This window comes from Phacochoerus africanus, chromosome 14, assembly GCF_016906955.1.
Source record: "Phacochoerus africanus isolate WHEZ1 chromosome 14, ROS_Pafr_v1, whole genome shotgun sequence".
Lineage (NCBI taxonomy): Eukaryota > Metazoa > Chordata > Mammalia > Artiodactyla > Suidae > Phacochoerus > Phacochoerus africanus.
In genome coordinates, this window is record NC_062557.1 from 6,193,436 (window position 1) to 6,204,599 (window position 11,164).

At 56.3% G+C, this 11,164-nt stretch overlaps 1 protein-coding gene across 1 annotated transcript; it reads right to left on the bottom strand.

Moving 5' to 3' along the window:
* Positions 1-4,322: 4,322 nt before the first annotated feature.
* LOC125115001 (E3 ubiquitin/ISG15 ligase TRIM25-like) lies at positions 4,323-11,164 on the bottom strand. The gene is made up of 9 exons (XM_047758699.1): positions 11,151-11,164; positions 9,457-9,499; positions 9,270-9,377; positions 8,502-9,215; positions 7,076-7,171; positions 6,637-6,870; positions 6,243-6,405; positions 5,956-6,018; positions 4,323-4,921 (listed from the first exon to the last, which is right to left on the bottom strand). Exons 1-9 carry the CDS (start codon positions 11,162-11,164, stop codon positions 4,359-4,361), a joined length of 1,998 nt encoding a protein of 665 aa, XP_047614655.1. The 3' UTR covers positions 4,323-4,358.

An 11,164-nucleotide genomic window follows, 5' to 3' on the forward strand; every position in this document is an offset into this window, starting at 1 on the left:
TTGCCTTAAAATATTGTCTTGATTCCTGATTTTTTTGGCTCCTCCCCTTAAATTTTGTGCCCTTGGTGAGGCCCCACTGGGCTTCGCCTGATCCTGGATCTACCTGAAATGCACCAGGTTTCCTAACGCCTGGTTTGAGAAGCAGTGGGAGTGGTATAATCTTCAGCAAATATGAGTGCTATGCTTATCCATGCCTTTTCTTCCCCCCCTGAGCCTGCGGAAGTTCCCAGACCAGGGATCAAACCTGCACCACAGCAGCGATCTGGGCTACTGCAGTGACAACACTGGATCCCTAAGGGAAACTCCAATGCCAAAGGGAACTCCAATGCCTTTTTTTTTTTTTCTTACTTTCCAAAGGGAACTCCAATGCCTTTTATTTTCTTACTCTCTTTCTTTCTTTCTAGGGCGGCACCCTCAGCCTATGGAGGTTCCCAGGCTAGGGGTCCAATTGGAGCCGTAGCTGCCAGTATCTACCATAGCCACAACAACACCAGATCTGAACTGTGTCCGTGACCTACACCACAACTCATGGCAACGCTGGATCCTTAACCCACTGAGTGAGGCCAGGGATCGAACCTGTATCCGCATGGATCCTAGTCGGGTTCATTAACCACTGAGCCACAACGGGAACTCCTTATGCCTTTTTATAAATCAGGAAACAGAGGCTGGAGAAGTATGTGTCTCTCCCCTTACATATCTTCTAGAAGGTCCCAGCCTCAAAGACTCTTCAGGCCTGAGGGGAGGTTGAGATGGAAAGAGAGGGGGAGTAGGCAGGTACTTTGCATCTATCTGGACGCGTTGGGCATATGGACCCAGCATGGGGGGGGGAGCAAATGGAGAGGTTAGTAAGTGAGCAGCTGTGCCTGGAGCACTCACACCCAGTCCATCCTGACCCAGGCAAGGATCTGAGCAGCCTCCTGCCCTCCAGCCTCTGGAGGGTCTCCTTCAGTCCTTGGCTCAGTGTCTGTTAAGCACCTGCTATGTGGCAGACACGTGTTCAGCAACAGAGACAGAAATGAAATACCCAGCCTGCCGCCAGTCTGGTGGAGAATCCACACGGGAACAAGGTGGGTGCCAGGAGGGGGTACACAGAAGCTGTTATGAAAGGGGAGAGGAGGTAACCCCACCTGGCTTAGGGAGAGGCGTGTTTAGGAGTGGCTTCCTGCGAGTCCTCCCTGTGGCCCAGTGGATTAGTGATCCTGCTTGTCTCTGTGGAGGTGCTGGTTCAATCCCCGGCCTGGAGCAGTGGGTTAAGGATCTGGTGTTGCTTAACACAGGCCGGCAGCTGCAGCTCTGTTTGAGCCCTAGCCCAGGAACTTCTGTATATCATGGGCGTGGCCAAAAAAAAAAAAAAAAAGGTGGCTTCCTGGGACACAGCACATCTTCGCTGAGTCTTTTTTTGGCCTCACCTGCCGCATACAGAAGTTTCCAGGCCAGGGATCGAACCCATGCCACAGCAGTGACAACACCAGATCCACTAGGCCACCAGGGAACTCCTGAGCTGAGGAGGAGAAGGTAATACTTACTTAATGAGGAGGAGCAAAGGAGGGAAGAGGGAGGAATGGCCTCCTGGCAGAGGGGTCGGCATGAGCAAAGGCCAGAACTGAGTCGCTTTGGAGGGCAGAATGGAGGGGGCGCTGGTGATGAAGCCCATGAGAAGTACTGGAGACGGGTGTTTGTGGCCAGAAGCTGGAGTGGGGCGGGGCTGGGATTGGGCCAGCTGGGAGGGGAGGCTGGAGATGGCCCACCTCTCCCGGGCCAGGTCACCGCCAGGCGCCTTCCTCGCTGGAGGAGTGCAGAGTTGAGCAAAAGCTCTCTGGGGCGAGATGCTCCTGACAGCCACCAGGTAGCCACTGCATGCCAGGCCGGGCCTCTGCCAGAGACTCCCACAAACATTCTCTCCCTTCCACCTCCAGCCTGAACAAACCCTCTCTTGGGGGAGGCGGGGTTAAGACTCCTTCCCAAGCTGCCTGCCTCTGGTCCTGCCTCCCGCTCTCCCCTCACCTGTGAGATGGGATGATGAGACAGATGCAAACCATTGGGGCAGCCGCCTCCCGCGCTCCATACGTTACTCTTCTCCCTTCCTGAGTCTGGGTCAAAGAGGCAGTAACAGCCAGGAAGCAACGTCTGCGGCTTTGGCTTGGCTGCCGCTTGCCAGCACCTCTAAGGGGGAATCAGAAAAGGAGTTAAAAGACGAAAGCAAGCTATAGGACCGATTTGTAGGTCCTGTAACATTATGCAGCCAGTGAGCGAACAAGTCGTTTTTACATTTTGAAAGTCACTTTGGAAAATGCATGATATGAGGGTTTTTTAAATTTAAAAACATTTTTTTATTTTATGATTTTTATTTTTTCCATTAGTTGATTTACATGATGTGAGCTGTAACTGTCTTCTAGCTATCTAGATTTTCAGCTGACCCATAGCTTTATCTGAACCAGAAAAGAAGACTGCAAGGAAATTCTCCAGGAGAGGTTATCTCTGGAGGGAGGTGGTAGGATTATGGCAGGAATATTTTATTTTCTTCTATGTTCCTTTATTGTGTAAATTTTCTATAATGAACATGTTATAGGAGAGGTGGTGTGTCATAGTGATTTAAATAGCAGGCTGCCTGACACAACTTTGTAAATCAACTATACGCCAATAAATTTTAGAAAAATAAAATAGGGGTTGCCTTCGTGGCTCAGCAGTTAATGAACCCCACTAGGGTCCATGAGGATGCAGGTTTGATCCCTGGCCCCACTCGGTTAAGGATCTGGCATTGCTGTGAGCTGTGGTGTAGGTCGCAGACACAGCTAGCGTTGCTGTAACTCTGGCGGAGGCTGGCAGCCATAGCTCTGATAGACCTTAGCCTGGAACCTTCATATGCCAAGCGTGCGGCCCTAGAAAAGACAAAAAAGAAAATAAAAGAACTGTTAAAGCAAAGACGACACCTCTGATCTGGATTTCCCAGCAACGTGTGCTAAAACCAAGTGGCCTCCGGAGCCAGAGGGGGAAGGCCCGAGATCCATGCAGCTGGCCTGCTGTCCCCTGCGGTCACATATACACCTCAACGTTCCTTCACCTCAGCTCATAGGTCGGGAAGCCTGCAGCCTCCTGGCTGGGAGGAAGAGACTTGGGTTGTGGGGGGAGAAGGCAAGAATTAGGCATTTTGGTGCGAAGGCTTTCTCTCAACTGTAGAGGAAAGATTTAGATTTCATGCCTACCGGTCAACACAGGTAGCAGGCACCAAAGGGCACCCTGCCCTTTCGAGGCCAGCAGGGCACACCCTGCACCCGTCTCGCCTCTGCCTCTGAATGAGAAGCTAGGGTCACTAATTGCTCCGAGAGCAAGCCAGGCGGGGATGGAATTCAGGCACACCCCGGTTCTAGACTGCATTGCCTCAGGGGTTCCCGCCCCGCACCCCCCATCATTTCCCCTTTGGAGCCAATCATTAACCTGAGTGGGGCCCCCTGTGTGAGAAGCCACAAGTGGCCGGTTGAGGCTAGAAATGCCCAGGTCGCTTCCCCAGAGGGGCCAGGTCCCCAGTCATTGCTCCTGACAGGGTCACAGGACAAGGGGCCCAGCCAGGGCCTCTCCCGCACACTTCTCCACACCCCACTGGGCAGGTCAGAGGGCAGAGGCCTGGATGTGCATGGTAGGGGCCTGGGCTTATGGCTGGGGATGGGAAGGCAGTTTTCATGAACCCCGGGGAGGGTGCAGAGTGGTTAAGCCCCCGCAGCCTTACTTCCATATCTGCTCCTGGCTGTAAAACCCCAGCTGTGGAGAAACCGCTGGGCAGCAGGGGCAGCAGCACCCGACGGGCCTGGATCGAAGCCCTCAGCTTTGTGGGAGGGGGTCTGACATAGTCACAGGCTCCCTGGTTTAACTTCCCAGCCCCCAATTAAGCCACTAACCCAGAGGGAACACCTCTACCCCAGTGGGTCAGGTGCCAACCCTCGGTCTGGTCCCCTGCGAGGGAGGAGCCAGAGAGAAGCCCCATGGTCCAAGCCCTGACCGTTCTAGGGGAACCAGGCCCCTGGTGCTGAGTTCCCAAATCCCATCAGAGATGGGGCAGGGGCGGCCGTGACCCTGGGCAGGAATCCCCGCTCTGGAGGCCACAGGGCGGTCCCAGCCCTGAGGGATCTCTAGCCTCCTTCAGAGCCTTCTCTGGTGACAGTGGGAACAGAGAGGTGGGTCTGTTTTCTGGGGCCTCCCAGGACTCCCGGGACCCCTGGGACGGCGCCGCGGGAGGTGAAGTGCCGGCAGCGGGTGGGAGGCCGCTTCGCCGCCCACCCCTCAACCCTCGCGGGCCCCGCTCCCCGGCGCGCGCCTCCCCACGGGCCCAGGCAGCGCTCGAGTCCAGCTTTATTTGCCGCCGTCTACGACTCCGGGTGCTGCTTGAGCGTGACCGAGGCGCCGCTGCTGACCATGACCGCGGGGTAGAGCGGCTCCAGGAAGGCGGCGAGGAAGCGGTAGATGAGGCTCACGCCGCCCGCCACGGCCACGCCGTAGAAGGACAGGCAGCCGGTGCCGCAGTCGAGCGCCACGCCGAGCGTGCGGTGGTAGCCGCCGTGCAGCACCGTCTGCGTGTTGTTGTGCCACACGGAGAACTTGAGCGAGTCCCACTCCAGGCACCACGAGTAGGGGTTGCGGCCCAGCAGGTAGACGATGTTGCGGCAAGGGCGGCTGTTGAGCGGGGGGCTGCGGCGGTAGGTGACGCCCAGGCACACCCAGGAGTTGGACACCTCCGCTTCCCAGTAGTGGCGGCCCGCGGCCAGGCCGCGCGAGCACAGCACCTGCGGCCACTGCTTGAAGCCCGGGAAGGGGCCGCCCGCCGCGAAGGGCTCCAGGAGGATGCCCAGGTTCAGCACCGAGTGGGTCTCCTTGAACAGGAAGAGCTCCTCGCTGGCTGTGGTGGGGTCGAAGCTCAGGTTGCAGTAACCTGGGGCGGGGGCATGGGAAAGGGAGCCAGGGTCATCGGGCTCCAGGGACAGAGATCTGGAGGCCTGTGAAGCCACACGGCCTTTTTTTTTAATTAAAAAATTTTTTTGTCTTTTTTTTTTTAGGACCTCACCCACCAGCAGATGGAAGGTCCCAGGCTAGGGGTTGAATTTGAGCCGCAGCTGCCAGCCTATGCCACAGCAACAACGGATCCAAGCCATGTCTGTGACCCACACCACAGCTTAAGGCAATGCCAGATTCTTAACCTGCTGGGTCAGGTTTGTTACCGCTGAGCCATGACGGGGAGCTCCGCACATGGCTTTGGCGTGAAGTCACCAAGTGCTTCCATCCCCGGCTGCTGGGGGGGGCCCTCTATCCCCTCTCTTTGTGTTTCCAACTCTGGCCCTGGGGGTGCTGGCATAGTCTGGAGGAATCATGAGCTGGGTGCTGTCCAAAGATCCGCCTTTCTAGAGAAGCTGAGAACCACGCCCCACCCCCACCCCACCCCCAACCCTAATATAATCTCCTTTTTTGTTCAAGACACAGGATTGAGTGGGACTGAGGGAGAGGCAAGGGCTCCTGGAGGAGGTTACTCAGAAAGGTTCATCAAAGGCGATACCACCGACCCTGGAGATCTCGGAGAAATAACCAGTGATTTCTCAGTGAATCACTTGGCCCTGGCCCAGCCTAGGAGTGCAGCTGCAGGGACATCCAACAAAAGGGGAAATGAACAGGGCCACCCACGCGGGCTTGGCTAAAGTCCAGGGGAGGTTGGCAGGCACCCAGGTGAGGGCAAAGGTTGTGCCACATCAGGGCCAGGAAGGGCTGCAGAGTTAGCCTCTGGGTAGCAGGTGAGGCCTTGCCCACTCGTGAGGATGGGACAGGATGGCCTTCTCCCCTTCTTCTCAGGGCCTTGGAGTCACAGGCCATCTCTAGCCCAGGCATGAACGGAGGGGGGACTGGGGGGACAGGCACTCCAGGGCCCTGTTCCTTTCCTTCCCACCCCGGGGCTGGACCCCAGTACTGAGCACTCACACTGGAGAAGTGTTTTCCGGTCCACGGCTGGGGGCAGCACCTCATAGGCGTTCATCTTAATGCCTGGGGAAGATGGAGGAGCTTTGCTGAGGACACGTTCACAGCCCAGCATCCTTCCAGAGAGAGGCCTGGGCTTCCAGGAGGCTGGGTCACCTGGGGAAGGTGCACACAGACAGGCAGCGCTCTCTACCAGTGCTGGGAATCCCAACCGCTGCCCTGCAGGGCAGTCCCACCCCCAGAATGCAGGTGAGTCTCTGGTAGCCCCAGGCAACCAGGTACTAACGAACCCTTCAGGAGGATCTGGTTGATGAAGCTGAGACCCACGTCCACCAGCCGGGTCCGGAGCTCAGCCAAGGTCTCTGGGAGCTGGAGGAAGCTCTGCTTCTCCTCACAGCTGGTGCCCATCAGGGGCTCCAAGCAGGCCGGGAAGTGCTTCAGCCTGGAGAAGTCCTGCGTGCAGGGAGAACGGGCTTGTTAGCCGGGGCCCAGCAGACGCTGCAGACCCCTGCCTGTGCCTAGTGGTCCTGCTGTCAACCGTGGACATCTCTCTCCCCTCCTCCTGGTTTGTTTTGGTTTTTGTACATCTCAGCTTAGGGATGCCAAAGGCACAGCCACTGTGGCCTGGTGCAGGTTGTGACGGGCCTGGGGCCGCGGTGGGGGCGAGGTGGGGCGGGGCCTGGCCTGCAGAAACTGCTGGTCGCTGCGGCTGCTGAGCAGGGTGCGGAGCCAGATGCTGTCCCCCTCCAGTTTCAGGAGCCGGTTGTGGCTCTGCTGGATGGAGCTGCCCAGCTTCCCCAGGGCAGCGGCCTCCTCTTTCTCCACGAAATCCAAGACCTTCATCTGCAGCTGTTTGATCTCTTGAATGATCTCCGAGAAGCAGGTGTTGACCTCATCCCGAGTTGTCTGGGTCAATTTCTGGGGGTGGGGTGGGGAGGGTGTGTTGAGAGACATCTTTGAGCCCCACTCTCATATCCCATTGTCATGGCTGGGAGCAGACCTAGCATCCCGTCACTGTCTGCCTGGCCCGGCACCATCCACTCCAAGCGCCGAGAGGTCCCCTCGGCCTGATGCAGGCTGCTGGGGAAGCCTGGGCCTGGGATGGGGGTGGGCTCAACCTTACCGAGAGGAAGGCCATCTGCCCCCGGTGCTTCTGGCTGTCGGAGGTGACAATCAGCATCTGGTTTTCCACGTTGGCCTGGACCTTCCGAACCTCGACCTAGGATGAGAGGTGGGGTGGAGGAGGCAAGGGCCCCTGATTCAGAGAGGTTCCCTAGGAGAAGGCCTTCTGCACCAGCCCCTTGTCAAATCCCACAAGATACACACCGACACACCTCTTATATCCTTACGACATTTGGATGGGGATGAGGATGAGCAGAGCTGGAGGGCGGATGGCCCAGGGCCACCCCTCTGCTCTTGGTCTCTCACTCCCTGAGAGATGCCCCATTTTTTAAAATTTTTTGCTTTTTAGGGCTGCACCCATGGCATATGTAAGTTCCCAGGCTAGGAGTCAAATTGGAGCTGCAGCTGCTGGCCTACACCACAGCCACAGCAATGCTGGATCTGAGATGCATCTGTGACCTACACCTCAGCTCTCGGCAATGCCGAGTCCCTAACCCACGGAGCAAAGCCAGGGATTGAACCTGCATCCTCATGGATACTAGTCAGATTGGTTTCCGGTGCACCACGATGGGAACTCCTCTCTCCCCATTCTTAGGAATCAGGTTTTCTGCTCCTGACGGTGATGACCATAGGGTTTCAGACACAAGAAGTGGCTGTGGAGGGAGTTCAGCCACAGCTTGTGGCAATGTCGGATCCCTAACCCACTGAGCAAGGCTGAGGATTGAACCCACCTCCTGACAGACATTATGTTGGGTTCTTAACCTGCTGAGGCACGACAGGAACTCCTTAGGCATCTTCATGTATTATTCTGCTCTATAGGACAGTGCTGTTCCAAGTGCCTGTCTATGAACTGCTGCTGACCCACAACAAAACAAGTGCCAGATTGTAAATTCACACACTGCTGTTTTGTACAGAAAGTCTTGCCATAAAAAAAGTATCAGCTGAATGGAAACAGTGTGATGAGCTGGCTAACATTTGGCCACGAGCTCCTTTCTTGCCAGGGACCATCAACAGGTGGTTAGGTTGGAATAACACGGTTCTAGAATATACACAATAGAATGTCTGGAATATAGGTGTTCCATTCTAGAAAGCAATAGAAATATAGTAAACAAAATTTGAAAATAGTAAAAAGGGATTTCCCCAACCTAACATGACGTATTTGTATTTTGTTATGTTCTCTTTCAGCCTTTCCTTTTTCTGTGCAAAAAAAAAAAAAAAAAAAAAATTAAACAGGACTCAGGACCAATGATCTCGGCTCCTTATTCAGTCAACTGGCCAGCACTTTTTTTTTTTCCGGTCAGGGCAGGAGCCTCGTGACCACTTTAATGGCTGCATAACCTTCCCCCAAGGGAAGATGCCCGGGGCTTCTTCGGAAAGACCTTCCCTTTCCCCGCGCCCCGGCCCCTCCCCGCCAGCTCGGGCCTCGCCTCCTTGCGCGCGCGCTCCTCCTCCAGGGGGATGGTGTCGTGGTTCTTGTGCTCCTCCAGCAGGCAGGCCCCGCACACGCAGCTGCCTTCCGTGCGGCAGTACAGCCGCCGCAGCTTGCGGTGCTTGCGGCACAGCCGGCTCTTGAGATCCCACACGGGCTCCAGCAGCTGGTGGCCCTGGAACACCTGGTCCTCAAAGTGGCTGCGCAGGTGCTTCTCGCACAGGGAGGCCATGCACTGCAGGCACGACTTGACGGACTTGAGCTTCTGTGGGGAGCAGAAGTCACAGGGCACATCCCTGGGCCCCGCCAGGTTCGGCGAGGACCCCAAGGCCTGGCCCTTGGCCTGGGTGAGGCAGGTCACCATCTCCTCTAGGATGACGTTCTTGCAGAGGCGAGGCCTGGAGGGGACGCGCTCCCGGCACTGCGGGCAGTAGAGTGCCTCGCCCAGGGTGGCCTGGTGGTCCCAGAAGCCTTGGAGGCAGGTCATGCAGAAGTTGTGTCCGCAGGCGGTGGTGACTGGGTGGCGGAACACCTCCAGACAAATGGGACAGAGGACTTGATCCTCAAACATTTGGAGGTGATTCATCAGGAACTGGCCTTGGGGACGTCTTGAGGGCTGGGGAGAGGGCTGTGGGGCTGGGATGTGGTCCTGGACTGGCCCTGTGAAGACAGAGCAGAGCCATGTTGAAGCCAAGGCTGGAGCGGAGGGGCCTTAGAGGGGGACAGCAGTCCTTCTCTTGGAAGCAGCTGTCTGTCCTTGTGGTACAGGGGCTGTGACGTCGGTCAATCCACATGTGGGCGTACTCTGGGGCTCGTGTTCTCCTTGCCCCAGCCTTAATTCCTGGAACAAGTCCTGGACAAGAAGGCAGATGGGCTGGAAGAAGACACATCGTGACAAGGGAAAGGGCCGCTTCCGTGGCCATTGGGAAGAAGGTCACAGCACCACTACTTACGTGAAACCCTCTGCATGTCAAGGAGACCAGAGGCGTGGCTGCCCTGTGGAGGGAGGGAAAGAACCTTAAGCACTCGGGCTCCGGGGCCTCGCCCACCTCACGAGCTGCCGCCAGGAGGACCGCCAGTGGCCCAGCGCGTCCCCACCCAGCCCTTCACCTCTCTGGAGATCTGACTACTGCCTTCTCACCTTTCCCTTTGGCTGCTGTTTTGCGGTCTCCCTATCAAGTTGGCCCCCCTCTTCCAGACTGCCTGCAAGTGTGCTGCTCCCTGATGTCACAGTTCAGGCGTGAGGAGCCCCAGCAATCTGCTTGTGAGGTCAGCGGGGCAAAAGCTGTGCCCCTGGCAGTGCTGATGTGTTCTGCCCTGCCAGGTGATTCTTGGCTCCAGGGCCTTCATCCCAGGAGGCAGGGTTGCTGCTGAACCCGGGGTCCCCAGCAATGGACCTGGGGGGCTCAAATTACCAACCAGAGAGGGAAAATGGCAACCAAGCAGCAGTGGGATCTCGGGCAGCTCTTTTGTTTTGTTTTACTCTTCTTATGGCTACACCTGCAGCATAGGGAAGTTCTCAGGCTGGGGTTTGAATTAGAACTGCAGTTGCCAGCCTATACCACAGCCCCAGCAACGCCAGATCTGAGCTGCATCTGTGGGCTACACTGCAGCTTGCAGCAATGCCAGATCCTTAACCCACTGAGAGAGGCTGCAGATCGAACCTGCATCCTCGCAGAAACTATGTCAGGCTCTTAACCCACTGAGCTACATGGGAACTCCTTGGGCAACGTGTTTAATCTCTCGGGACCATGGTTCTTCTCCTGAGAATCAACAGGGTTGCTGTAGAAGATGATATTTCAAGACCCTTTCTTGGTCTAAAGTTGTGTGAGCCAGGGAGTTCCCTGGTGACCCAGTGGTTGAGGATCTGGCATTGTCACTGCTGTGGCTCAGGTTTGATCCCTGGCTTGGGAACTTCTGCATGCTGCAGGTGTGGCCAAAAAGATAAAAAGTTGAGGGAGTTCCCATCACGGCTCAGTGGAAGCGAATCTGACCCGCATCCATGAGGACACAGGTGTGGTCCCTGGCCTCACTCAGTGGGTTATGGAACCGCGTTGCCGTGAGCTATGGTGTAGGTTGCAGACGTGGCTCCAATCTGGCGTTGCTGTGGCTGTGGTGTAGGCTGGCAGCTACAGTTCTGACTGGACCCCTAGCCTGGGAACCTCCATATGCTATGGGTGTGACCCTAAAAAGACAAAAAATAAATAAATAAAAAATTAAAAAGTTCAGTGATTTAAACATTATCTGTTGGGTGATCCTAAGGATTGCGGCTTTCCACTCTGGTTCTGACCCTCAGAAGGAAAAAAGGGATGAATGAGGCTGAAGAAAAGCTTTTTTTGGCGGGGGTGGGGTCTTCTTAGGGCTGCACCTGCGGCACATGGAAGTTCCCAGGCTAGGGGTTGAATTGGAGCTGCAGCTGCCGGCCTACCTCACAGCCACAGCAACGCCAGATCCGAACAATGTCTGCGACCTACCACAGCTCATGGCAACAGATCCTTAACCCACTGAGCGAGGCCAGGGATCAATCGCACATCCTCATGGGTACTAGTCGGGTTCGTTACCCCTGCGCCGTGACGGGAACTCCTGAGGAGAGACTCTTATCACTGTGAGAGCTTCTTGTCAGTGTTGGGTTCCCGTTCCTCCCTACCCAACAGGGTACAT